The sequence below is a fragment of the Metschnikowia bicuspidata genome, assembly GCF_001664035.1.
Source record: "Metschnikowia bicuspidata var. bicuspidata NRRL YB-4993 chromosome Unknown METBIscaffold_10, whole genome shotgun sequence".
In the NCBI taxonomy this organism is placed as follows: domain Eukaryota; kingdom Fungi; phylum Ascomycota; class Pichiomycetes; order Serinales; family Metschnikowiaceae; genus Metschnikowia; species Metschnikowia bicuspidata.
The window spans coordinates 22,960-49,662 of record NW_017387740.1 but is presented as its reverse complement, the minus strand read 5'-3'; the positions used below and the strand labels follow the sequence as shown (position 1 = coordinate 49,662).

The 26,703-nt window shown below is 50.2% G+C and overlaps 12 protein-coding genes across 12 annotated transcripts; 5 read left to right on the top strand and 7 right to left on the bottom strand.

The window, feature by feature from the left end:
• Positions 1–301: 301 nt before the first annotated feature.
• Positions 302–1,180, top strand: METBIDRAFT_13996 (putative amidotransferase; the record flags this gene model as incomplete). Its single annotated transcript, XM_018854467.1, has 1 exon — positions 302–1,180. One exon carries the CDS (start codon positions 302–304, stop codon positions 1,178–1,180), a length of 879 nt encoding a protein of 292 aa, XP_018709300.1.
• A 54-nt stretch (positions 1,181–1,234) lies between these two features.
• On the bottom strand, positions 1,235–2,059 carry METBIDRAFT_80169 (uncharacterized protein; the record flags this gene model as incomplete). The annotated part of the gene is made up of 1 exon (XM_018859184.1): positions 1,235–2,059. The coding sequence occupies one exon, from the start codon at positions 2,057–2,059 to the stop codon at positions 1,235–1,237; it is 825 nt and encodes a 274-aa protein (XP_018709299.1).
• A 3,563-nt stretch (positions 2,060–5,622) lies between these two features.
• METBIDRAFT_48062 (uncharacterized protein) lies at positions 5,623–6,072 on the bottom strand (the record flags this gene model as incomplete). The annotated part of the gene is made up of 1 exon (XM_018858255.1): positions 5,623–6,072. The coding sequence occupies one exon, from the start codon at positions 6,070–6,072 to the stop codon at positions 5,623–5,625; it is 450 nt and encodes a 149-aa protein (XP_018709298.1).
• A 649-nt stretch (positions 6,073–6,721) lies between these two features.
• METBIDRAFT_135582 (U1 snRNP complex subunit) lies at positions 6,722–7,939 on the top strand. The gene is made up of 2 exons (XM_018854388.1): positions 6,722–6,819; positions 6,910–7,939. Exons 1-2 carry the CDS (start codon positions 6,817–6,819, stop codon positions 7,900–7,902), a joined length of 996 nt encoding a protein of 331 aa, XP_018709297.1. The 5' UTR covers positions 6,722–6,816; the 3' UTR covers positions 7,903–7,939.
• A 37-nt stretch (positions 7,940–7,976) lies between these two features.
• On the bottom strand, positions 7,977–10,406 carry METBIDRAFT_47947 (uncharacterized protein; the record flags this gene model as incomplete). Its single annotated transcript, XM_018858243.1, has 1 exon — positions 7,977–10,406. The coding sequence occupies one exon, from the start codon at positions 10,404–10,406 to the stop codon at positions 7,977–7,979; it is 2,430 nt and encodes an 809-aa protein (XP_018709296.1).
• An 883-nt stretch (positions 10,407–11,289) lies between these two features.
• On the top strand, positions 11,290–13,521 carry PEX8 (Pex8p; the record flags this gene model as incomplete). Its single annotated transcript, XM_018858253.1, has 1 exon — positions 11,290–13,521. One exon carries the CDS (start codon positions 11,290–11,292, stop codon positions 13,519–13,521), a length of 2,232 nt encoding a protein of 743 aa, XP_018709295.1.
• Positions 13,522–13,800: 279 nt separating this feature from the next.
• Positions 13,801–15,807, top strand: METBIDRAFT_33833 (uncharacterized protein). Its single transcript, XM_018856404.1, has one exon. It carries the CDS (start codon positions 13,834–13,836, stop codon positions 15,514–15,516), a length of 1,683 nt encoding a protein of 560 aa, XP_018709294.1. The 5' UTR covers positions 13,801–13,833; the 3' UTR covers positions 15,517–15,807.
• On the bottom strand, positions 15,614–17,809 carry ALR1 (Mg(2+) transporter; the record flags this gene model as incomplete). The annotated part of the gene is made up of 1 exon (XM_018854465.1): positions 15,614–17,809. The coding sequence occupies one exon, from the start codon at positions 17,807–17,809 to the stop codon at positions 15,614–15,616; it is 2,196 nt and encodes a 731-aa protein (XP_018709293.1).
• Positions 17,810–18,807: 998 nt separating this feature from the next.
• On the bottom strand, positions 18,808–20,007 carry HEM13 (coproporphyrinogen oxidase). The gene has a single exon (XM_018856403.1). It carries the CDS (start codon positions 19,983–19,985, stop codon positions 19,071–19,073), a length of 915 nt encoding a protein of 304 aa, XP_018709292.1. The 5' UTR covers positions 19,986–20,007; the 3' UTR covers positions 18,808–19,070.
• Positions 20,008–23,755: 3,748 nt separating this feature from the next.
• On the bottom strand, positions 23,756–24,406 carry METBIDRAFT_48029 (uncharacterized protein; the record flags this gene model as incomplete). Its single annotated transcript, XM_018858251.1, has 1 exon — positions 23,756–24,406. The coding sequence occupies one exon, from the start codon at positions 24,404–24,406 to the stop codon at positions 23,756–23,758; it is 651 nt and encodes a 216-aa protein (XP_018709291.1).
• A 27-nt stretch (positions 24,407–24,433) lies between these two features.
• METBIDRAFT_17472 (uncharacterized protein) lies at positions 24,434–24,991 on the top strand (the record flags this gene model as incomplete). Its single annotated transcript, XM_018854716.1, has 1 exon — positions 24,434–24,991. A coding segment is annotated over one exon (558 nt), but the record flags the coding sequence as incomplete, so codon positions are not given.
• Positions 24,992–25,402: 411 nt separating this feature from the next.
• METBIDRAFT_48001 (mRNA-processing endoribonuclease) lies at positions 25,403–26,677 on the bottom strand (the record flags this gene model as incomplete). Its single annotated transcript, XM_018858248.1, has 1 exon — positions 25,403–26,677. One exon carries the CDS (start codon positions 26,675–26,677, stop codon positions 25,403–25,405), a length of 1,275 nt encoding a protein of 424 aa, XP_018709289.1.
• Positions 26,678–26,703: the final 26 nt, after the last annotated feature.

Genomic DNA, 26,703 nt, shown 5'->3' with positions numbered 1-26,703 from the left:
CGCCGAAAATATCCAGAGCGCCCGAACAGTAGCCCAAGCTGAACAATAGGGCCTCGCAACAGCAGGAACTGCCGGCGCGCGGCCCCGTGCCTCTCCCGTGCGAAAACAGTCGGCAGCGCCGCGCAGAATATTCGTGGGCTTGGCCCCGCGCGAGGCCCCAGCCAGGATCCAGGAAAATCAGGCCCCGGGAGGAAAATCCCAGAGAAAAAATATGGCTGATCCGTCTGTTCCACTGGCACCCGGAATTTTTTTTTCTTGCTTCCCGTTCTGCCCGCCCTCTCCTGCTTAACAGCTGTCCATCATGGAACCGCACGTGGCTGTGCTTGTCTTAGATACCCCCATCGCAGGGGTGGCCGAGACCTTTGGTGATTTTGGGGACAATGCCATCTCTCTCTTGGGCCGGAGCAAATGTGGCTTTGTGAAATACCAGGTTGCGTTTGATGTGACCATGGCGGATCGTGCCGAGCAAAACGCGCAGGGCTGCCAGCGCATGCTCTCTGCCTTGTCGGAGGGAATCAGAGACGGGGCGATCAAAGGGGCCATCTTGACCGGCTCCAGAACGGACTCGTTTTTGGAGAACCACCCCTGGATCGCGCCGCTCGACAAGTTCATCCAGACAACGCTCTTCAACACGCCCAACTTCCCCATGGTGGGCTTGTGCTTCGGCCACCAGATCTTGGCCAAGAACTTGGGCTGCAAGGTGAACCGAAACTCGCCCGAGAACGGCTGGGAGGCAGGAACAACGACCATCTCCTTGAACAAAAGCATCTTGGACATCCCGGGGTCGCCGTTCCGCTCTGCCTTGAAGACCGAGGACGGCAAAATCTTGCAACACATCAATCTCGTGGAGTTCCACCGTGATATCGTCTATGGAATGCCGCCAGCGTCCACGCATTCTTTACTATCCGGCACTTCCTTCCAAAATCTCGGAAGCACTGCCAAATGCTCTATTCAGGGACTCATCACGGAGTCGGGCCCAATCAAGGTTCTCACCTTCCAGGGCCATCCCGAGTTCACCACTGCGGAGTCTTTGAACCTACTCGAGCTCATGGCTCAGGAACAGAAGATAGACAAGGGTGTATTTGAGCGTCTGACTTATAACACCAGGAATTTAGAAAACCAGGGTCCTATTGTTGGAAAAGTTATTCAGGAATTTATAGAATCACACATTCAATTCTAGTTTATTGAAAATAAATCTTTTTATCGAGAGTTATGGACGCTAAGTAATCTGTCTTTAGTCGTCGAGGACTTTTTTGGAGGGTGCGATTATCGAAAATCCCTGGAGCTTGCCTCCCTGCCCACTGGTAAAGTGGGCAGAGCCATTTGAAGAAACTGACTTTTCCATTCTCTTGCTCAATTTGGAATTGATCGAGTTCACTTTCTCGAGCTTGGCTTCCAAGATCTTTATCTTTTCTTGAGCCACTTTGAGTTCGACATTTCGAGATGATGTTATTTTTGTGATCGTGTCCCTCAATTCGTCCCTTTGGGTTTTCAACGACATAATTGCAGCTTGATCACACTCGTGATAAAATTCCTCAGGAGTTGCTTTCGTCAGATATAAGCCTGAGCCAGAATGTGAGTTTGTTTCGGCTTCACTCTTCTCTAGTTTCGATTTAAGAGCAGCGTTTTCCTTTAAAAGATCATTGAACCGGCCAACTAGATCATTTCCAACATCTTTGCTTTGGGTCGCAGCTATATCGTCGAGTTTGTCCTGCAATTGGATAACCATGTCGTTCTTGGCCAACAATTGATTGTAAATTTCATTTTTTTCATAGTCTAGTTTTAGAGCACTGGGACTCTGGCCATGCTCTGCGAGGATCGCATGCTCCTCACTGATGAATCTCAACTTTCTTTCTTTGTTCAATTTCTCCTGTAGTTCACTTATGGTTTTCGATCTCTCTAAGGAATCAGTTGAGGCCAGTTTACTTGAATCGGAGCTGTCGGGAAGCCGTGATTTAGATCTAATCTTGGCTTCCAAAGCTATTTCGCGCTTGATCGAAAAGGCAAGCTCGCTTGTTACCAATTGTAATTCACTCTGTAGCTCCTGGTTACATGTCATGATAGCTAGCTCTTCCTTTGTGAACACAAGGGGCCTGGTATTTTTTTGATTGGGTAAGGAAGAAATTCTTCTACTTCCAAAATTTTGATCAATTCGCTCACTTTCCTCGGCCACTGATTTTCTGGAGTTGGTAAGAGAAAGTCTTTTCATCAAATTGCGGGATTTCAGCTGGATTGATTTTCTTTTCTCGCCTCTCGCTTCTGGCAATTCCGTCATCTTATCACCAGCATCAGCCTGAAGGAGAACACTAGACGGAACAAGGCCTTTCATTTTAAGCTCTGAATTAGATCTCGATATAGATGACATCCCTCTCACAGCAGGCGACTGATTTGAAACGTCATTGGACGAGTTTGACAGTGAAACCACAGAGTGCTTTTGACGTACTTTGGGCAAAACAGATCGATCATGATGATCCTGCTTCAGATCGCCATCTTCTGGCTTTTCACTTGAGATCTTCAGTTTTGACAACCGGTCTTGGAGCGAATCAATTGAATCCTGAGTTGAATTCGTTTCAGTTTTTTTGGCAGCATCTGTGCTATAGCTAGACACATTGCTTGGTGATTCACTTAATTCTTTTGAGTGAGTCCCACGGGAATTCACTGAGAGGGAATCAGTTTGAACAACTTCTTCTGGTAACAGAGTGTCAGTCTTTGGCTCTTCTGTGATTTTTTTGGCGCCATCAGCTGCGGGCATAATGTCAGACTCCGTTTGCGATACCGCAGAAGATCGGCGAAACATTCCGAAAACTGTATTTCTGGTCAAGCTTTTGAGCTTGATGGCTTCAGTCTTTCGGACAGGCTCTGAGGCGCTGGTTCCTTCGTCGACTTTCATTCTAGCAGCTTCTGCCGTCTCGGGCACAGTATGATCTTCGAATTTCTTTTGTTTCGATACCGATTCGGAGGATTCACCTGCCAATGGCCTTTCAAAGTCGGAGTTCTCGAGCTCGGCTGGTATGACGCTTTGTTCGGGATCTTCGGTCTCGATGATCTTCTTCGAGGAGCCGGGATCGAGGGTACTTCTTGAATGTGTGTTAAATAAGTCAAGTTTCCGTACGCGCATCGAGTTGGACTTCTTAAGAGTAGACTTTCTTGATATCTGCGGGCTGTCCTGGTTTTCAAAGTTGTAGACGTGTTCATCATCAGAGTTCAGCACAGACAACGGCAACGAGATGTTTGCGGAAGAACCAAGCTTGAGTAGCGAATGACTTGATTTTACGCTTGATGAACCTTTCGCCATGTCTTCATCCTCGTCCTCTTCTAAAACATTCATCAAAGAATCTGTGGAGGCTTCTGTGGCTGGAGGAAGTTTGCTCGACTGATGTGGCGACTGTGACTGCTCAAAGCCGGGAGTCAGCGGGTTAGAACCGTTGTGTTGATATGCGTTCTGCGAAACACTGGTGCCAAGTCCCATGGGATTCTTTTGCGGTGGATACCCAGCACCATTCATCATTGGCTGTGTGTTTTGACCGTATTGCCCATATTGCCTCTGCGCAGATACCATGGGCATTGCGCTGTTTAACGAGTTTGATCTTGGGTCTTGAGGACCGTTTCTATTATATGGCGAGGCGCCTGAGCGCAAGGACATGGTGTGTGGATTTCTTTGGTAAGCGAACTGCGGGCTTCCAGGTCCATTCATGTGCATTTGATTATGTTGTGGCGGGCCCTGGCCACCCTGCTGACCCATATAGGGGCCGTTTTGGGGCGGGCCGTTTTGGGGCGGGCCGTTTTGGAACAGGCCGTTTTGGAACAGACCGTTGTTCTGCAGAGGCCCGTAGTGTGGCTGCGCGTACTGCCCGTTCATCCCCGGGAGCGGTCTCTGCATGGCGGGCCCCGGGCCATAGTATGTGCCATTCTGCGGGCCTCTGAACATGGCATTGGAGTTGAGCGACATGGCGCGAGAATTGGGGCCCCCCATGCCATTCATCGGGGTCCCCAAGGAGTTGGCGCGCGTGTTGGGTGCGTTCGTGAACGACATGGATCTGGGGTCTTGCTGCACCATGGGGTTGCCGCCGCCAGCAAGAGACATGGCCCGCGCGCTCTGCGCCAAGTTGAGTTTCTTCTGGTGGTTCATGTGCTTGCGGTACTGGACGTTGTTGAGGCCCTTGGCGCCACCAGACCCGGGCATTCCCACGACCGGGATGATGGGGGCCGTGTCGAGGTTTCCCATGGCGGAGGTGTTGTACCTGCCCGCACCGCGTAGGTGGGCAATGTCGTTGAACGACATGTTCGTGTTGGCCATGTCGCCAATGTCCGCTCCGAGTTCATCGTCGAACTTGCCTCCCAGGTTGCCTTTCCGGCGGAACAAGCGTTGCATGGACATGGAGTTCATCGAGGCCTTCCGGGACGAGGGCCCGCTCGGGTGAGCGGCGGATTCGAGCACGGGCGTGATCAAGTCGTGGTTGGAATAGCTGGCGTTGTTTGGAGGCGCCCCTATGCGGGGGTCCGCCATGGGCGGGCCGTTGGGATTGTAAATCTGGGGCATTGCGGGGTGTTGCATCCGGCCCTGGGCGGCAAACGCCGACATTGTGCTGACTTGGGGGTTTTCGGGGAGCCCCGTTTCATTGGCCAAGAGCTGCAGCCGGAGCTGTGCCTTGGAAGAATCCATGGTGGGATGTAGACAGGAGATGCGTCGGGCCGGGCCGGGAGGGGTGTGGTTGGCGGGGTGGTGGGCTGGCGGAAAGTCGGGCGGTTTTGGCAGCGTGGCCGGCGGTTTAACAGAAAGAAAAAAACGGGGTATGTCCTGCCCAGCACGGAAAAAAAAAAGAGGTATGCTTGGGCCAGATACGTGCACCTGCTAGTTAGACCCGCAGAAAAGAGAGTGTCTGCTGCCGCGGGCTGGCACTGCGTCTAGCGCGGTATGATTGGGGCGATGGGCCAGGGCGAGAATGAGAGGCTCTACACGTCCGGCCTCTGCCGCACCACGAAGAGGCGGGAGAAAAGACGGCCTGCAAGCCGCAGCGCCAAGCAGGGGCCCGAGGACTACGGGGCCACGTGCGGCCGGCGCTGTGCCTTGTTGCGGCCACATCCGTCGTTTATTGCTGTGGCGCCATGATGGTGCTGGCGCAATATTAGTGCAATAATCTCAGCTTGCACGCCGGTTTTCTCGGCGTTTTCCCTTTTGGGCGGGGCGGGCGTCGCACCGCCTGTGGAGGCAGAGAACGCGGCCCCGGAGCACTTTTACTATGTTCCAGGCCCTGTTGCGGGACACCCGGCCAGCGGCCGGAGAAGGCTGCAAAAAACACAAACCAAAACCTGTGTTTTATGCCATGCGGCCGTGACGCCGCTGCCACGCCCCCACCGGTGCTAGGCGGCGGGAGCGGCCTGTGGATTGGAGCCTCTGCCCGCGTTCTAGAACCACGCCTGAATGGGTGCGCACTGACCGGGAACTGCGCACCCCAGCCAGCGCGGCCCATGTAGCGGACCGCGAGCGGGCGGATCTGGACACAATATATATATTGGGGCCCCGCCCGGGGCCACACACCCACGCCGTGGTTTCGTGGGATTCCGCTTGGACGAGACAAGACGCCGCTGTTTCTGAAAAAAAAAAAAAGAACACCCCGTATTCTAGTTGATGCAGGCGTCCGGCTCCACGGCGTGCGTGCGGGGCTGGTAGTCCACCACCACGCCCACGATTCTGTAGCGTTTTCTGAAAAACAACACCCATTTGTCGAGCGTGCGCCGCTGTTTCTCGGTGAGGTCGCTGAAGTCCCACTCGTTGCTGTGCGCGGCGCCGGGTTCCGCGCCGGGTTCGGGCTTGAGCTGGAGCCGGTTGAGGCCCAAGAGCCTGCTGACGTCCTTGCCCACGAGCTGGTGGTAGATTTTGCCGGCGCCGTAGCTCAGCTCGTTCCGGGTGACGTCGTAGATGTACCCCTTGATGGCCACAAATAGCTGCGGCCGGGCCTGGCCGTTGTACTGCCGGAGCTGCGCCCGGGTATAGATGGGGAGCGTGAGAAGGTCCACCTCGGAATTGTAGGCCTCGGTTTCCTGCTGCACGGCGTCCGGGACGAAATCCATGGCGGTAGGTCGGGCTTGGTTCGGTTGGGCTTGGTTCGATCGGACTTAAATCGGTCGGACTTAAATCGGTCGGAGTTGGCTCGGTCGGAGTTGGCTCGGTCGGAGTTGGCTCGGTAGGAGTTGGCTCGGGCGGATTTGGCTCTTATTATCGGCGGCGTTTGGTCGGGCGGCGTGTGGACTGGGATCCGCGTGCTGGGGCCAAAATGCTCGAGCGGGGCCGCGCCGTGGTTGACGTCCTGGTGGTTTATGGAGCAGGAGGCCCCAGGGCCAGGCTGCGGGCGGGCGCCGTTTCTGGTGCAGGACGCTGGGAGCTTGGCCCTAGAATGTGCGAGGCGCCGCGGCGGGCGGAGCTTGGCCCGGGCCAGCGAGCGCCAGGCGTGCTTTATTGCGCAGTGACTTGCGGACTGTTTTTTGTGTTCTGCTCTCTTTTTAGTTTAGTTCTGTTTTGTTTTGTTTTTTTTGTTTTGTTTTTTTTGTTTTGTTTTGTTTTTTTGGTCTGTTTTCCCCCGCTGCTCCGACCTCGTCTTCTTCCCGGACATGGCTCGTCGGTCTAGCCATGTCTCGCCGCCTGGGCTTTCCTGGCCGTGCGCCCTGTAGACCCCCACTGCATGCGAGGCCCCATCGCTCGCGTCACCAGACACTGACCGGCCCCAGCTATCCAAACCCCAACCTGCGAACCCCACCCTCCAAACCCCCACCTTTAAACCCAAACCTGCAAACCCAGCCACAGCAGCTCTCCCCAAAATGGTATGTAGCCACGGCGCCACGTCCTGGCCCCGAAACGCTCTGGGCTCCCCCATCGTAGCCCGCTCCTCTGAGTGTCTTACTAACCAATAGGCGGACGAAAGCGAGAAGTACCCCCCGAAAATACAGAAGCTCTTCGCCCCCCGGCTCCCCCTTCTATACAAGAAACCCATCGACCATCCGCCCGAAACAAGGGCGTCCCCTTTCATCACTCTGCTGAGAAAATGGAAACTGCATATCGAGCAGTACAAGGCGCAATACGGCCAGACGGGCCCGCTGGTTCAACACCAGCTCTCGGCCAAAGAACGGCTCGCCGAGTCCCGCCGGCGCCAGCTCCACGAGTGGGAGGACACCGAGGCTTTCGCAGAAAACAAGTTCTTGAAAGACCCATACCGCACGGTGTTCGTGGCCCGTCTCTACTACTCGATGACGGAACTTGACCTCTCGAAAGCCTTTGCCCAGTACGGCAGCATCGACTCCGTGAGAATCGTCAGGCACACCGAGACGGGCGCGTCGCGTGGCTACGGGTTTGTGGTCTTCGAAAGAGAAGCGGACGCCAAGAACTGCATCCACGAGTTGGCTCCCACAGGCTTGGCTGTGGACCCGCCAAAGGGCTCTTCCACCAGGAGAACAATACTAGTGGACATGGAACGTGGGCGTTTGATACGCAGCTGGAGACCCAGGCGGTTGGACGGCGGCTTGGGCGGCCGCCACTACACACTGCCGAGTGCCCTCCACCCGAAGGACGCCTCTGCTGCTGCTTCGGGACGCAGATTCAATCTTTCTCAAAACCCTTATCAGCTGCCCGCCGCACCACCAAGGTTCCAGAAGAGACCGCATCCGGACAGGTACTCTCCGGCGGCGGGTGCAAAGAGACCAGCGACAGACTCTGACCACTACCCGGGCATCCTGCGCCATCCGGCCATGACGGCCTATGCTTCGACGTCTCAACCCCCGTCGTTGTCTAGTGCCAGGGCCCCTGACCCCTCGGTGAAAGACAAGTATGCAAAGTACCAGAATGTGGGCTCGCACGCCGCCTCTGGTGAAACCGGGAGGTCCATCAGGTCTATACGCGAACAAAGATGAGGTGAATGTTGCTTGAGACAATGTATGTAGGGGGCGTGGGTCATGATATGCTGAATCGCTCTGGATCACCCGGGTCATGTTTTCCTCTCGTCGTGATCCCTGGACTGCTGGATCCAGCTGTTCAACACCCGAAACGAGTCTTGTATCAATGCGCGTATGTCCGCATCGTCCTTCTTCAACCGAACTTGTATATCTCCAATTAGGCCCCGCAACTTCTCCAAGGCAAGATTCATAGCCCCAAGGCGTGACTCTTCCTCTTCTTTGTGCACCTGGATCCTCCTGACTATAATCTTCTCGATGTAGCGGCACTGGTCGTAGATGTAGGGACTAAGCGTAATGTCATCGATCGGGAATCTCTCAATCTCTGCCACGATTCCGTCAAAGTCATTTTCGAAAATACCATTGCGGAGCTTCAAGTTGAGGCTTATCATATACCTGCCGTCGCTCATGTCCACGTGTTTCAAGGAATTTAATAGTAAAGACGTCGTCTCAAAATCATAACTGTTCATGCTTCTGCGGGCCAACAACAACATGTCGCTTGTACTCATGTTGTCTATCGTGTCCGCGACGAACTTGGAAAAGTCGGTTTTCCGAGGGTATCCCAACAAAAAGTGATGAATCTGCAATCTTGTAGCACAATCGTTCATTCTCATTTCTGATAGCGTATCCAAAATCCCAATACGCAAGGAAGCGTTCAGATTTCTGAGTGTGTTCTCTATGATATGATAGTCTGGTCGGATTCCTTTCCTCATCACTCCTCGTATTCCTTCGATCAATCTAAATTGAATCTGGTGTTTCTTTTGCACTTTGGCAATTGGCCTTCCCCTCGACTGTTTGATATTGGACCAACCTGACTGATCATACTTCTTGTGGTTCTCCAAAACTTTTCTCTTCATTGCGCAAGGTGTCATTTTTGATCCGTTGGTGGTGATTTGACATTCATGCCCAATTATCGTTTTTTCTTCTGCTGAAAGGTTTTCGTTCTTTTGGAGCCACTCATGGAAGGTATGCATGAACTCTTCACCATGATAAGGATATGTTTTGATGAAAGCTTCAAAAAGCTGCTTGATATAAATAGGCTCGAAGTTAATATATTTTGAAACGAACCGGTCCATAAACTTAGATAGCTGGACAAACTTCGAGTTCGCAACATAATGCTGGATGATTGAATCGTATGCAAACTTGGATATGGGTATTTGATCTTTCTTCATTTCTTTAAGAATAAGCTGTACCATTGTCATGGTGCAGTATTTACCAAAAAACCGGATGTAAGATTCGTAGTAAACCTTTAAAGCATGCTTCGAGTTTCCAAGGGCGTTTCTCACTTCTAAAATCTGGTTTACGTCATCTGATGTCAAGCTCTTTTTTTGATTGGGATCCCTGCGCAAGATTCTGGACTGATCTCTCGCCATTTGAACAAGGGAGTTGTTGTTATAGTCCAACGCTTCACAGAGCTTATCTACTAGTGCAGTCTCTTTTTCTGTACCAAACTTGTAGGTTTGTTCAACAAGTAATGCAACGGTCTTGGGATAGGGGCTCTCGCAATTGTCTGACGTGAGCCAAATTTGGAAAACATCATACAAATTGTCGTAAAGAGCACCCACTTTCACAAAAGCCACTAGCGTAGATGAAATGAGAGCTTCCGAGAGCGGCTTTTTCATTGCAACAACACTATCGAACAACGTCTTGGAGAATTGCACATCGTAGTTGTAAACAAATGCATTGATCACGTAACTCAAAGTACGCGAATCATAAGTCTGGCACTTGAGGTAAAGGTAGAGTAACTTCTGAAGCTTCTGTAGATCCCCCTGATGGTAACAGAGCCAGATATAGTGCAGCAAAAATTTCTCGTTGTCAAGGCCGACAGACTCATAGAGCACAAAGCTTTTATGAAGGTAGCTCAAGCGGGACAGAATATTTTTGTACATTTTGGAATACCGTAGATCATCTTGCAAAAAGAATGCTGGCGGCTCTATCACAGATTGGAGAATGTAGGTATCCACGCTATTTGTCGGTAGATCGTCGTACACCCTCGAAGCCATCTCGTTAAGAAGCCCAATTGGGATAACAACTCCTTGATTCTTGTACTCCTGAAGCCTCGTGTACATCTGGAGGTTTTCACCCAGTTGAAACAAGCGTACAATCTCAATTTCCTCGCGGGAGATTTCGGGTTGTTCATCTGTCCTTGGATTGCTCGTGCCTTCCAAAGATATCTGTGCTGATGCCAAGACAGGCGTTGGTTTAGCATTTTCGACCAAGATCTTTTGAGGTTTTGTTTCCGCATGGCTCTTCGATGACCTTGTCTTCTTTGATACAAGCTTCTCACCTAAATCCCTGGCTGTTTCTTCAAACCAATATGCATACGATACGTCCCGAAGCTGCATGTTTGTACAGAATGGATGTCGGGAAGCCCTAAAAGCTGGCCGTCGTGACGATGGCTGGTAGTGCTTTAGGTTCCACACTAGATTATTGAAATTTCGTATCAAGGGAAATGGGCGAGGCATGGTGGAAGCTCATGAGTATATACAGTGGGTATGAGCCTCGGTCAAGATGCCTAGTATTCGTAAAATTGGATTAATGGTTATTTCAAAATATGACAGACACAATTAAACGGATTGATATTGTTCTGTGTATGCAATGTTCATGAGTGTATGACTTCCGATGATCAGACCAGTTCGAATGAGGCGATTTTTTTTTCGGCCTTTATTAACGCGCCACTATTTCTGGGAGCTCCATTGGCCAGCTGTGACGTCTGATGATCGAGACTTGCAGTACTCAATATCCAACTGGGTTTCTTTTATATAATTCTTAGTTCACTGTATTTTTCAACAGACAAATTAAGTTCATAGGCCAAATTATTCCATTTGTGAAGAATTCGGAGTGACGGAGTCAAATATCTGTTGCCGATGGACACACCAAATAGTCGCGCTAGCCCCAGATTTGCACCTGGCCCTACCAACCTTGAAACGGTGCCCAATATTGCTGGGGACGACTTTTCTGAAACTACAGATCCAGAAATCTGGACTCGTTTTGAGCGATTTTCTCGATTCCACTCTATCTGGAATAGTGTCATTGGAAAAAACTTCTACATCTCTCCCCGTATGAGACTCTCAATTCACGTTCGCGAGAAAGATGCCGCATTCACATGTCTCGTTTATTCTGCAAGGGGTGTGCGTGCTTTTTACAGGCATGAGACTCTGACAAGTATTCGTCGATTCTGTTCTTCGAGAATGATACATCTTTCGATATTCGTTACGTAGTGAAAATACGTCGTGCGGAGAAAAGAACGTTTTCGCGATACCGCGACCTCGGTCTCCTCCTCCCTTCTCCACACTCCACAACAGTCTCTCGAACTCTTATCTTTGTATTAAAAGTTCTATTTTGGGAATGGACGCCTTTCCACATCAATTGCAGACGCCTCTGGAGCTAGATTATTTAGTAAACACTCTACGCAGCCCCAACCCATCTTTGACAGTGCAAAATGTCTTGGGTTATCTATACAACTACCTACCATATGTGAAGCATGAACACAACTTGAGGATTGTGCTTGCAAGTTTTTTGAACAATCCTGTATGTTTTGGCGCTGAATTGCCGTCATTTGTCGACAACTACTTAATAATTGAAGTATTTAAACTCATCACAGAGAAGAAACTCAAGGTATCCCAGCCAACATTACCCGTCAAGGCCTTCTACCGAGTGCTCGAAAAAGAGCTCCACAACTTTGCGCTTTTCGACCCACTCAAAAATAGCTGGAAGGTCTTGCCAATTATTGCAGGCATCTCACTTGCCAATACTTGCCGCGATCAGCTACTTCCAAGTTTTATAGAACACCGCTGGTTTTTCTCTGACTTTGATTCTTCAATGCGCTCGCTTTTTGCCAAAAGCTTTCAAACCTCCATGTTGGGAACAGCCCACATAGATATTGTGAATCTTTCTTTGATCAGTCTGGCATTGATTTATAAACCTTCTGGAACCTTGCAAGATTATCTCGGGTTAGCTGATTCAAAATTAGTCATTCGAAAGCTCACAAACCTCTTATATGGACCTAGCGGTGGTGCACAAATTTATGGGTTTTTCGCTCATTGTAGCCCGAATGATAAAAACATTGAGCAGCTCCTTACCCGAAATGTCCTCCAACACCCGACGGTTAAGCATTTGAATCGTTTGTCCTTTTTACTAGAAAAACTCTTCCAGGATTTAGATTACAGTCCTGAATCACATGATCTTGTCTGTGAATCTGTCGCCTTGATTTTAGTCTTTGATCGAAAGATTAATTATTTTACGGAATCGCAAGAGTTTTTCAATAAGGGGACCCAAAATCTTAAAGACGGCGATATGTTCGCACAACAATACTGGTTTTTGATGAAGAGTATTTTGTTCTCACAAGTTCTCATATTTCAGGGTATGATTTCGAGGTTTTTGTCCCTGAAGAAAAGGGGGCTTTTATCTCAATTTTTCTCTTCGAAGAAACATAGTTCTAGATTTGAATGCCAGTACAGAGAAATCTGCTCCACAATGCTCCATTGTCTTTATTATCTCAACTTTATTTTGATGGCGATTGGTCAGGGTGGCTTTGATGGATACAACTTCATTTATTATGTGGCATTAGAGATTGTCTTGCAAAACAATAGTCCCAAGAGATTCGAATACTTTTCTCGCTTGTTAATCGGGAACTACGAAGTGAACTTACACCCACAAACCCTCAATTGCAGCTATGTTGCAAGATGCAAAGTGCTTTTTGTACTTGGCTTATGGGAAAATTACTTGCAGCAGTCCCATGTGAAAGATAAAGAATTTCTAGAGTATCTTTACGCAACTACGTTTGATATCGTCAAAGATCCTTATCTCCAAGATGATGATCTTTGTGAAGCAGGACATTCAGTAATGTTGTCTTACTTCTCAGGGATGGAGAACAGCCGAGAAAACATGCAAAAGGTCTTGCAATACTTTGAACTCCTCATTGGCCAGTTTCCTCAACGGCTCTCTGCCTATCAACTCAGTGTAGCGGTTGAAACTTTGGGTAAAAAAATTATGGCACACTCTATGAGCTACGACAACTCACTTTACAAGAATACCATTGATGAATTCTTATCCTTTGTTTATAACAAGTGTTTTGACACAGTTCCTGGTCAAAGTATTGAGAACCCTAAGGTCGTTTTATTTAACTCGGCACAACCAATTTCTGAGATCGAGGCATCCTCGACCATGTCTCAGCTCAAGGATGACTCGGGAACCACTAATATAATTGATGACAACAAAGGTGAAAAACCAAGAGATGCGGCATACATTGATGTGTTTTCAACTGCTCGAAATGACCCCACAGAGAATTTCGGGATCAGAGAAACCCCCAATACATCTAGGGAAGGTATCATAATGGCTTTCATGAATGTTGTGCCTTACCTTCCCATGAGTGTTTTCATACACTGGCTTAACAAAATTTGGAGACTTATCATGTCCAGCAATAAAGAAGAACAGAATTTCTTGATTGGCAAATTGTGGAAGTGCCTTAGTGAGAACTTGGACCTCAATAGATGTGAAATTGCGTACAAATGGTGGTATGAAACTTTGAGAGCAGCGGAATTAAATCTTGGGCACCAGCCGGCTCTATTCAAATTGTGAATTTTTACATGAAATGAGTCCAAAACAGAAGTAGAATAAGGCGCATTGTTCCTGAGCCAATCATTTGTGATGATGTGGCTGCAAAATGTTAAATTACATGTAGCTTCAACATACGTGCTCTCATGTTATCCTTTTAATTTTTCTCATAAATTATATCCTACTCCAATAATGCTTTTTATATGTTTTTAGTTGTCTTTAATGTTCCATGGGTGTTCTGGGGCATTCCTCAAGTAATCTCTTCGCGCCATGCACAGTACATAGAACTGCGATGAGGTACAAGGAATCCAACATTTTATAGCTACAAATCCAAGAATGCCGAGAAAGAAGTCTGCCACCAAAAAAGCACAGGAAAATTCTGGTAAGCCAGAAAAGCTGGAAAATCAGGAAGCTATAGATCACACCACGCAGCCACAGAATGACTCTGCGTCTGGATCGGAATCTTCAGACTCCGAGATTGAGGATGATTATGGAGAGTTATTGACAGAAAATGTGGAGAAGCTGATTCAGCAGGTGATGGAAACACTCAAAAAAGATCCAAAAAAGCTCTTGGACCCTAACACAAAATTCTTCGAGGACAATGATACAGCAGTTGAGAGAAAAGCGGGTGATAAGCCTATTTACTTGAAAGACTATCACAGAATGAACTTGTTATCTGGCGACTACAAGAATGAACCTGAGAGCGAGTATGGAACTGTTGATGGAGAAAAGCCGTATGCTATGGTTGAAAGGGAGGAAAGAAATAAGCTTCTCGCGGACATCAACGATGCGTTTGAGGATGAAGATGAAGATGACTTCATAAAAAAGAAAGAAAAAAGCCAGGCCGGTCCAGAAGAGGCACCCATTCCTTTACCTGATCTGAAAGCACACCCAGAAGATTTTTTGCTGTCTTTCCTTGGTAATGAGGCATGGATTCCGAAGAAGAACGACAAAGTTATCGACTTGGATGAGATAGACAAAGACGACGAACAAGATTTCGATGACGCCGTTGAAGACTTTGAAAAAGCTTTTAACTTTAGATACGAGGACCCCAACTCTGCCGAAATTGTATCTTATGCTCGTACACAAGCTTCTTTGAGAAGAGGAAAGACCAACTCTCGAAAGAGGGCCAGAGACAAGAAGATTGCTCTTAAAGAACAAGAAAAACACGAGATCGAGCAAGCTTTGCAGAAAAAGAAAACCAATAAAGTCAACAAGGTCATGGACAGGCTAAACAAGATCAAGGAAGCTGTTGGCGATGATATCAGTGACGAGGTAATTGAGAGGGTTTTCGGAGACTCTTTGTTGAATGATGATTTCGACGATGCTGATTGGGATAGTCGTATGGCTGAAATCTTCAACGAGCAGTACTACGGCTCCGAGATAACTAAGCCTGAATGGAGCGACGACGACGAGATCATGGCTGAATTCCATGCTCTGAAAGAGGGCAAGAGTGAAGACGTAGGTGAAGAAGACGAGCCTCTCGGTGAGCAGGTCGAATCAAACGTGAACGAAGAAGACAACGCCAGTGATCAAGCTCAAAAGCCCAAGAGCAAGAAGGAGAAGCTCAAGGAGAAAAACTTAATCAAGAAAGATAAGAAGTCTTTGAAAGAGAAAGCGCAGAAAATTGTTGATGCAAACACACTCAAAATCAGAGAAGAAATCGAGGAAGAAAGAGGTCGGTCAAAAGAAGGTGACGTGAAGTTCAAGTATAGGGAGGTTTCTCCTGAGAGCTTTGGGTTGTCAACACGGGAAATCTTCTTGGCCAACGACCTGGACTTGAATAAGCTTATCAGCATCAAGAAATTTGCGCCATACAAGCCCAAAGATGCCGCATTGAAAGACAAAAGAAAGTTCACGAAGAAGAAGCATTTGCAACAGTGGAGACATGAGGTGTTCAAGAATAGAGAAGGACCTGCGAGACACGAAAACGAAAAGGATGATGAGATTTGGATCCCCAATGAGGATGAAACAGAGGAACGATCATTCAAGAAAAGCAAAAAAAGCTCAAAAAAGTAAACAGTGATCGTCTTCCCATTTATCCTGCCTTCACAATAAATACATATATATAATACAACACATCCGAATAAATTAACCAGAATTAATTGACATGTGACTAATCATATCTGTTAGGGAAACTCAAGATAGACTTGGCTGCTTCTCGTTTCCTGTTTTTCAAACTAAAGCTCTTGATTGACTTCTTTGAAGTTTCTTTGTCTTCAGCCTGAGCTTCCATCTTCCGCAACCAATACTTCACACCGACGAACGATGCCACGACCAAAACAACCATGAAGCCAATGATTCCCCAAAACCAACCTTCTTGGCCTTCGCCCAACACTTTTACGTTCATTCCAAACAAACCAGTGATCACATTCAAAGGAAGAAACATTGTGCCGATCATGGTGACATTTCCCAAGATCTTGGTCACAGTCAAATTGGAGTTGAAAGATTCGACTTGTAATTGGGCCAAATAATTGGCATGAGATCTGCTGAAGATCTTTTCATATGCTGATAAATTTTGGAACATTGTGACCACGTGGTCCTGAATATCTCCCAAATACAATGCAATGTCTGCTCTGGGTTGCACACGGCCAAAATAAGGATTGATTTGGGACATCATGCTTGAGGGAGCACCGGGGGGAGGTCCAAAATTGATACCACTTGTAGGCGGAGGGGGCGAAGCAGTAGAATTGGCATCATGGGGAGCAGCCATGCCTGCCAAATTGACACGTGAGGTTACGTTGTGTGGAGGCATCGCCCACGCTTCATCTTGACATCTCTTTGCAAACATTCTGATAACGTCGGCTTTGTTGGAAAGAAGTCTCATCAAGGTCATTACCTTTCTTCTTGATTCTCCGATTTTCCTCAACATGGAGCTGAAGTTGATTGATAGAGCCTCAAATACGGAATCTTCAATAGCATCGGCCTCGTACTCGATAGCAGTGATTACTGGCGCGAACCCGTCAGTGATGTCATCAATCATTGCGTAGCCAATCCAGTCGGCACTGACATCAACATAGTCACGCAATTGCCTGACTCTTCTCCGAACGTTTGCTGGATGCAAGACAGGGGAGAAGTGGAAAGTCAAAACACCTTCTCTGAAAACAACAATGTACACATAAATGGGCTCCAAGTAATCCTCGGATTCCTTGTCGGGCTCGAATGTGTGGAAGCAAACAAAGTAGTAGTTTCTGAAGAGCTCCACCTTCTCTCTGGATTCCTGCATGCGAATATCTTCGGCGGTCAAAGGATGGATTCCAAAAGCTTTGGCCAAAGTCTTCATCTCCGCATCAGTGGGGCATGTGCAATCCAACCACCACGTACCTTCGCCATTCTTGAAGAGCTCCCGTACTGTGTTTCCGGGGGAGATCAAGGATGGGAGATCAGGTGAATGGATTGTTTCTTCGTTATCGGAGTGAAAGAAGGAAAAGCGATCTGGAAGCTCCACCTCGCCGTCGTTGATTCTCGTGCCTCCGAACTTGACATTGTCAGAGGAGGTGTCGTCGTGTTTGTCGTCGACAAACGCATCTTCAGACGAGTCCGAAGCCTTTGCCTTGCATGATGCGTCATAAACCGACGACGATTCTGCGGGAGACGCCTTTGATTTCTTGGAAAAGGCATTGGATGTTTTCAAGAGAATGTTCTTGGGAGAATACTTGATTGCGTTTTTGCTCTTGACACTGGCCGTGCCTGCAAGAGAGCCGCTGGTCTGCGCGATGCCGCCAGGGCTCATCTTTTCGACGAGCGACGCCTCCTGCTCCTTGACGTGCTGTTGGCTCTCCCTCTCCTCGTTGATGAAGTCCTCGATTTCGTCGAAATCGATGCCGTTGATTCTCACGTGCTCCCTGAGCATAGGGAAACAGACATCCTCCTCGGTTTCCTGGGAAGACCGGGAGGCGTGGGAATCTGCCTCCAGGTCCACGGAAGATCTGGACGGTCTACGTTCTCTCTTCGAGTAGTGGGTGCGGGCATTGGGGTCAGCCGAGGCCAGCGAGTCGTTGGACCTGATCTTCAAGATCCGCGGCAAGTCGGGCCTGCTGGCCCTGGCCTTCCTTGACTTTTTGGACGCTCTTGGGTCCTCGATGGGGTCGCAGATAGATTGGGACCTCGAGGCGCGGCGGTGCAGCGGTGTCTCCGCGGGCACCTTGGACCACGGCACGGCCTCGTTGGAGGAAGAGGCCGCCATTTCCTCGGGTGGCGGGAGTGTTTCGCGCTGGTTTCGGTGGTCGTTCAACACTTCATCGGTGCGCTGCTGGGCCACGGAGTCCGAGCGGATTTTGGACGAGGTGATGGAGCCTTCAGAGTCGGACATTGCGGGCGGGATGCGCGGGCCGTTTGTGGCTGGGGGTGTTCAGCAGAGAACGGCGGATTGGGTAGATGTGGTCTGCTAGATAAGCGATGCTTTGACCACTCGGAGCAAGAATGGAGAGAGGGGGAGGGACGTGTGTTATTCAAGGGCGCCGGTCCATCAATCTTACCATAGCTGGGAAAGATTACAACAAGACTTCTTACGATGGCTTCATAAATATGAGTAAGGACTGTTGAGTTTTGGGGGGAAGGCAGGAAGAGACCTGGTAGGATAGGCCACGGAAAAAATATTCTACAAGCAGCCCGAGCAAAGGCGCGGGTGCGGGAAAAAAAAAGTATGCTGGGGCCGGGCCACCTGACCTCGCATAGGGCATTGCAGGCGGGAATGGGGCCATGCTAGGCAGGGGCAGGAGGCCAGTAAAATTGATAACAAAAAAAGCTGTTTTTTGTGTTTCGGGAGTACGGGGCCCGGGTCTGGTTTTGGGCATGAACGCCGGGTTTTGCAGCAGCGGGCGTGCAATTCGGGGCACGTGCGGCGCCGTCTGCTGGCGGAATATTGGGCACGTTTCCCACCGGTGCCAGGCGCAATTCAAGCCGCGCGATGCGCCAATCATCCGGTACCCCACCCTCGGGCCGGCCTGGCAAAGCCTCCCGGCACCAGCAAACGAGCATCCCGTGGCTGCTCGGTTTTTGGCGGGGCAGGCCAACAACAGGCGGGCCAAACGGGCCACGTGACCGCACGGCCAGAAAAGAAAGCCGTGGCCCAACCGGGGAAGTGGCCGGCCGGGCCTGCGCTGGTCGCTCGGTGGCCCTGGCTCCTGCCTCGAGGCTACTGATGAGGCGCGCCCGCGGGGCCACTCTTCACTCGAGAGCGCACCGGACGGGGCGGCCTGATTTTTATTTTTCCTCCACCGAGCAGTAGCGCCGCTTTAATATTAATTTAATCCTAATTCATTAAAACAGAAATAACTTATCTTTTTTCACGGAGCAGTAGACCCGCTTTAATAGTTTTTTCACGGAGCAGTAGACCCGCTTGATACTGTTTTTCCACGGAGCAGTAGGCCCGCTTGATACTGTTTTTTCACGGAGCAGTAGGCCCGCTTTAATAGTTGTTTCACAGAGCAGTAGACCCGCTTTATCAATTTTTCACGGAGCAGTAGGCTTGGCGGGCGCAGCGTCCGCATGTTCGCCGGGGCTTGCGGCCACGGCCCTCTATTAATGTAAGCGCACGTATATACAAGGGCGCCCGGGCGTGCGGTGCGGCGCTACACCCAGTCCACGGGCTTCTGCAACACCTTGACGAGTTTCTCCTCCTCGCTGCCCGGCGCCGGGTGGTGGTCGTACACCCAGCTGGCGGTGGCCGGGAGCGACATCAAGATGCTCTCGACGCGCGAGCCCGGGGTCTGCAAGCCGAACTGGGTGCCCCTGTCCAAGACCAAGTTGAACTCGACGTAGCGGCCGCGGCGGATCTGCTGCCAGTTCTTCTGCTCGGGCGTGAACGCGTCGTTCCTGTGCCTCTCGACCAACGGAATGTACGCCGGGACGAACGCGTCGAAGCACGCCTCCACGATGCGGAGCACGTCGCCGGGGTCCTTCTCGTCGTAGTCGTCGAAGAAAATGCCGCCGACGCCCCGCGTCTCGTTCCTGTGCTTGATGTAGAAGTACTCGTCGCACCACTTCTTCCACCTCGGGTACAACAGCGTGTCGAAGCGGTCCAACGCGGCCTTGTGCTGCGCGTGGAAGTGGGCCGCGTCCGCCTCGTCCAAGTACGCGGGCGTCAAGTCCGCGCCGCCGCCAAACCACCACGCGGTCACGGCGCCCGACGCGGGGTCCGTGGTCTCGAAGTAGCGGTAGTTCAAGTGCGTGGTGGGCGCGAACGGGTTGTGCGGGTGGATGACCAACGACAACCCGCACGCAAAGAAGTCCACGGACCCGTCGCTGCTGCCCTGGAGGTTCTTGTGGTTGGCCCGCATTCTCTGCACGGCCTGGGGCGGCAACGTGCCGTGCACCACGGAGATGTTGACACCGCCCTTCTCGAAGGTCTGCCCGTTCTGGAGCACCATGGACTGGCCGCCGCCGCCCTCGGCACGTTCCCAGGTGTCGGTGTGGAAATCCACGCAGTCTGCGGCCCGGACGGCGTCGGTGATTTGCTGTTGCTTCAACCTCACGAGCGCCTCCATTCTCTCCCGCATGGGGCGCGCCGGGTCGTGGATAATGCTGGCTCTGTCGCACATGGGCGCTGCTTTTGGGGCGCTGCTTTGCTGCTTTTGGTGCGCTGTTTTAGGTGCGCTGTTTTTGGTGTGGTTCGAACGGGCCTACTGGGCGGCGGGCCCTGTTATATAGATCTGGCGCCGTTCGCAGGACGGGGCCTGCACCGAGGCCCGCGTGGGGTGATTTGTTGGCATCTGAGGCTGCGGCCCGGTTAGAGCATGAGGTTGCGGCAGAAGCACCAGAATATGCACCCATGGGCCCATGGTGCTCCTGAGGCGCCGGGCGGGACACGGCTGGGTGGGAAATAGTGCCAGCAAAAAAAACGGGTGGCTTTTTGCCCGCGTGGATTTTTTGGGGCCTTTTCCATTTCTGGGCCCGCAGCCAATATTGGTGGTGTAATTGCTGCGGCAAGCATAAATTGCGAAGCGAGAGCTATCTCTTGTTCTGTCCTCCCTTTCTCTTTCTTTTCCTTTTTTTTTCGTTGTTTTTTCTTTTTTGTAGATTCTGATCAAAGAAACAGAACTTTAAAGTCATCCATATAGAAAACCTTGGAGCAGCTCCCAGGCACGTGTCGAAGCTTGGCCCGGCTCTCTCCGTTAGCTACGGCCTGGCCAGAGCATGGATAGAGCGCTCCATTGAAAGATGCTGCCGTGGACTCTGTGATCTGCACGGACAGAGCAAAGATATTGTGCTCGCGAAGCCATCAAGATCTCGATGAAAATCATGACCAATCTCGTTCTCTTCGGATACTATTAAATCCTTCGTGCACTGCTCTGCCTGGCACCGCCTGGTGACATCTCTGCGGGCTGTCTGCGTAGTAATTACACGTTATTTCCATACTCATCGCTTCTGATGGTGCTGTGCTTTTCTGGGATTTCATAACATACCTTCTTGATACAAATCAAACCTGCAACGCCATTGTAGCCTCAAGAGTCACGTCACTGCTGGAGCCTTGAACAGACGGCATTCACCAAGCTCGTTCTGAACAGAAAGGCGTATCACACTATTTCAATGTTCGTTAGGTTTTGGAGTATATTTTGGAAAATCAGAATGGATTTGAAGAAAACACTGCTGTAATTAACTCACTTCAAATGTTTAGATGCTTGTAAAAGATGATCACGAAGATAACCGACATCCCGACTCACTTTAGAAATGTCAAAGAGAAACGTGTGTGGATTTGCTATGTTGAACCTTCGTCATTCTGTTTGGGAAAATGAGGTGAAATACAATCACTGAGTCCAATTGACCGGAATTACTGCAACATTGTTGTGCCACAACTTTTCTACTCCCGCAAAGTCTTTGCCCATTTCCATGCAAGGATTATGTGGAGCCCGGGCAGGATTAATTTACTGATGTTTTCTCGTTTCTGTTGATTTCAAGCTAGATTTGAGTATCTCCCGCTCACTAAACAGATTAACAAGTGTGTCTCTTCTTTATAACAAAACCCATCCTTCTATTAGGCTTTTTTTTAATGGCGGCCAAAAGTGCATAAGCTTAAGGAACCAAATACAAAATACAGAACTGATATTCTAGGGCTATCAAGGTTGGGAATCATCAGGAAGCCTCTGCAATGCATAATTTAATGAGACTACACGAATACCGGAGGATATCATTAGGCACTTGAGTACATTGTTTCAAGCAGAAGATCCGAGGCCTGAAAATGACCTCGCTGACGAGCCCCGCAAGCTCGGAAAATTTGATGCGGATTTATGAAAACTTTTCCACATATATATTCAGCATTTTGACGTTGGCTGGAGTCAAAATCTGATTTCTGGCTGAAGGCGGCGGCTCTCCGTGAGACGCAGAAAGCAAAGAGCTTGGGTACCACAATCCCCAGAACGCCACCAGCAACCCGTGCTCCTGGGAGCCTGTATCAACCGGTGGCATCAGAGTCAAGCATATGGCAACAGCAATCTGGAGAGCATGATACGTCATGACCAATTGCGTTTTCGGGTGAGGGGAACACTCATAAAATTGGCCATCACAGCGAGACCCTGAAATCCGTCTATGGACGGATATTCGAGCATTGGCGGAATTAACGCTTTCGCCAAATGCTTCTGTGGCTATCTTAGTTCAACGCAGCAGTTTTTACTTCGGACGAGAGAATAGCAAATAAATATTTTCTGGTTCCCGCCATTTCACGCCTGGTCAATGTTAGCGCTCCGATGGTCAATATTGAAGCATGCAAAAATTCCTCTCCATCAGTCCGGCTGGACAGACTATCGATTTTCTTGATCAAGTCATGCGTGATTGCAGGGAAGATGTGAGTTTTGTTGCCAAATAAAACATCCATACATATAATTGGCTGTTGACTCTAAGGCTTGTTGCTTGATGTCATATTGTGCACGAATCAGAAGTCTTGGTAACACACCAGCTTCAGAGTCTCTTTCAGGAGTATCAGGCATATCCTTATCTTCATCATGTGAGATATTGTATGCATCTCGCAACACTGTTGTAAAGCAGATATTGAATTCTTAAATAATGCTTGGATACAACGAGTTAAAATCCATGACCAAGATGTAGTTTCTGTGCCAGCCTTTCTCCCAAAGACCAAACCACCTTGGTACCAAGGTTTCTTGTTCGAGGCAACTGTAGTCGCATCATCCTCAGCGGCCTCAACCTTCGCTTCCTGCTGGTGATTGTTGTTTTTGTGATACTTATCTTCCTCATCAGGCACAATGTAGTTATTCTATTTGAACTCGTGTAGTAAAATAAACTCATTGTGACCCGACAAGGTGTGAGACCAAGCATTGCCAGCCACATTAGTGATTTGCTTAAAAAGCGACAATCTTTGAACAGCAAAAGACATCTTGGCCGTGATTAACCCTTGAGTTATGTTTTCTTTCAATGGCATGAGCAAGAAGCTAGCATCTCCGGCATATCGGGGATTGTGGAAGTTGATTTCAGGAGACACGGGCGTTTCATGACAAACCACCCCGTACATTTCAGGCAAATCCCACGACTGACATTTAGAGGTGAGAGATAGACCTAATTCATCTGCAACATCACATGAGAAACGGCCCTGGAAAATCTTTCTGATGATTAGATTCTTGTTGAGTCCAGTTCCTTTTCCAACTTTATCTGGCCTCAACTTCCTCCTTTGGTCTGCAGTGCAAGCCGGCGTTTTTGGAGTGGAGCCGTCGGCCCAGGACCGTTCGGGCGCTTGATTTCCGCATCCCATCGATTCCAACCAGATCATATGTAGTAACAGAGCATGGCATGTATGCGAGAAGATGTATGCGAGAAGTCCAGTGACGTAGAACAAGACCGTGGACTCGGCTTTCGGAATACAGCAGAGTGTGCCGTCTGACCTCCGATGGCTATGAGATAACACAGAAGATCAAACACGATCACGCAGCACGCCGCCTCACCCATGCAATCGCTATAACACCGTGATTCATCCCTGCTCGTGCGGGCACTCGAATAACCATGCCCACTGCAGACCCCAGCTCCTCTTGCCGTTCCACGAGCAAGCACCGACCAAAGCCAGAAAACACCACAACCATCATCACTCGCCGTTTTTCTCTGCACCAGCCGGCCCTCACTGAATAGGCATAATCCCAAGCATACTGCTCCGATCAAAGCGCTATATTTATACGAGCGGCATCGCGTATACGAGCCATCGCCGGAGTCTTGGACACCCGTCCTGGTCAACCACAGCACCCGGAACAGGAGCCAACATTTGACCCAGCCGCGACGCCGCTCCAGCCCCTCGGCATAAATCGGCCCTGCTGCCCACTCAGCCGAGGGTCACCACCACGTCCGGAGCCCTACTATTCTCCATGACATACACGGCGTTTTGCCAGTCCAGCCCGTCACAGCGCTCGACGGCGTCCTCGTAGCTCCTGCAGACCCCGCTGGAAACGTGCCGCTGGATGAGGCGTTCCCGCACCAAGCCCGGGTCCTGCTGGATCATCCATAAGCGGTCGGTCGCCGCGTCCAATTCCGCCCAGGGCTCGTCCTTCAAGCCGACGTAGTTTCCCTCGATAAACACCACCTGGACCTCGGGCCCAATCACAATCGCGCCTTCGGACGGGTCTTTTTTGCTGTGGTCAAACAGCGGCGCTGTGACCGTGGCGTGGGTGCGCAACTTGCGAACGCTACTCACAAAGGCCTCGGCATTGAATGTGAACGGGGCCCCGCGCCGCCTGAACGCCTCTTGCGGATCTTCAAACTGCTCCAACTCTCTCCTGTAGTAGTGGTAGCCGTCCTGCGGAAGGGCTTTCGAAACCACGTTTTTCGTGCGGAGGTGTTCGATGATCTTCTCCACCATCGTCGACTTACCTGCACCAGGAACACCGGCTATGCAAACGAGCAAGCGAGCTTTTCCCTGCAAGTCGCTCGTGACAAGGTCTGCCAATTGTTCAACGCTTCTAACATGGACGCTCATTCTACAAGTGCTCCTCCCGAGTATGGTTTGCCGCTAGTATGGAACCAGACTTTGATGGACAACAAGTACTACATGTTCGGGTTCTCTCGGTTCGCACTGTGCACGTTCTACGTCACGGACTTGGTTCTGGTGTGGGCAGACACGCCTGCCACGGAGGACATATATAAAAAGGCCTTGGAGCGTGGAATCTCCGGCTTTGACGAGGAAAAGCGTAGCATCTTGATGTGCAACTTGGCCGCGGCCGTCTCCGAATCGCCCTCGCACATTCGCTTCTCCTGCCCCTCCCTGCAAACGATCGCCGCAGAGGTCAAGCTCAGCGAGAACCTATCGTGGTCTTTCAACGCTGACCTATGCGACTCGAGAGTTTCCTCGGACTTCTTCCGGGGCCTCTGTTGCCAAAGCCTTGCCAACCATGGCTTATCGCTATACAGAGGGTTCCAGATGGAGAACATGATCCGTACACGAGACGAATATATCCTCTACTTGGAGGAGAACTATAAGACAGTAAACGGGACCGAGCTTATGTCCAAATATCGCAGGCAGCACGCTGGTTCTGCCAGCATCTTGCTGAGGTACTCGAAGGAAGAGTTCGACTCGAGAACCGAAGCGCTGTACTCTGCCTACCTCGAAAGCAAAGTCACCGATGTCCGTGGTCGGACATGGAAAGACTTCAACTTGATGGCCCTGCATCAGAAGCAATGGGCACAACGTGCCAACAAAACCTGCGAGTCTCTGGACATCCAAGGCCTGGCTGGAATCCACCCTGGCGGCCGCCAGAAACGCGCAAGAAGCCCCTCCGAGGAAGACTCCAAGCAAATGCTGAAAATCAAATTGGAGCCCCGGGCAGACATCTCGCCTGCACCTTCGCAGTCGCCGTCTCCGTCCAAGAAACTATCTCCGTCCAAAAGAAAGCGTCTCGGCTTCATTGGCAAACGCTGACAGCCATCGGCCAGCTCGCTTGCGCCACCAAAAGACCGCTCAATCCTCGATGTGAAATCAGTGCTCGGCCGCAACAAGTGAGTGGGCAAGATCCTTCCACTTTTTCGCATGTATCTGAATCACTTCGAGACCATCGAGCCGACTGTTTTTCTCGTACAACTTGAGCAAGAGGCTCTCCCAAAAGTCAACAAACTGGAGCAAATCATGGGCTGATCTTGGGGGGTCGACCATGATAGGAGTGCTTCTGCCGTGGTGCTCCTCGAAAGGCTCGCCTCCTCTCAAGCTCTGGGAGAAAACGGGTCTCCAGAAGCGGATGATTACCATTACTGCATCTTCTAGGCTCACGGTCGAGTTTGCGTCGTAGTCTCTGATTAGGGATATGTCGTCGCCATACTCTGCCCGCATGTAGAGCCCCACAATATGACATGCTACCTTCAGAATCTCGGCGTAGATGGACTCGGTGATCTGCTCCGGGCTCTGTGCATGCACTGGGCTTGGAACCTCTACTTCAACACTGGCGACGGAATTCGGGTCGATGTACCCGAATCTCATCATGTTCTCCTGATAGATCTTCTCCGCAATCAACTGCGCACTCATGTCTTTGTGGAACGAGATGGTGAGAACGTCATTCATCAATGCTTTCAGGCAGAGGTTTTTATCGTTGGAAAATAGAATCTGGAGCGTGTGTTTGTACTCCTCCTTGTAATAGAGACAGCAGTCTAGAATGGCGTCATCCTTTGTGGCGTACCTGTCGATTTTTTCTTTGAGGCCCTGGCCTTTGACCGTAGGACAGCGTTGGGCCAAGCAGGAGAAGATCCAGTCGTTGGCTCGGCGGGCCAATTTGCCGATATCCAGCAGGCCGCCCTGCTCGTTGGACGCCCTGTTCTCGGATCCCTTCAACCCGTCCAATTCCCTGACCACCTGGATGGGAATGACAATGACAATGCCGTACCGCTCCCCGATAGTTTTCAACTCGTCCAAAATCAGAAGCTGCGAGAGAATGAAGTTGGTGTCGATGATCAAGTAAGACACGTTTCCCTGGAGCGCCACCGTAGATGTCTGCAAAATGTGTCTGTCAAGCTCCATTTCGTCAGAAGCGGAAAAGTCGGTTTCACTTCTTGAAGAGGCGACGATGTCGGATATCATCCTTGACTCCTCCATGTCGTCGATAGCCATCATCTCAATGTCGGGAGCCGGGGCGTAGGAGCCCGCATTGAACGAGCTGCTCGGCTCCGTTCGTATTTGGCTTCGCCGAGAAGGGCCCACAGTAATGGCCCTTTTCCTATCGCTTTCTGAAAGCCCGTTTGGTGCGTGGATAGAGGGGAGTTCCATTGGTGAAGTATGGGGTAGGAGCGGTG

What these genes read in the sequence shown, in the direction of transcription:
- METBIDRAFT_33833 (XM_018856404.1), top strand. Translation starts at nt 13,834, where the DNA reads ATGCCGAGAAAGAAGTCTGCCACCAAAAAAGCACAGGAAAATTCTGGT.
- HEM13 (XM_018856403.1), bottom strand. Translation starts at nt 19,985, where the DNA reads ATGGAGGCGCTCGTGAGGTTGAAGCAACAGCAAATCACCGACGCCGTC.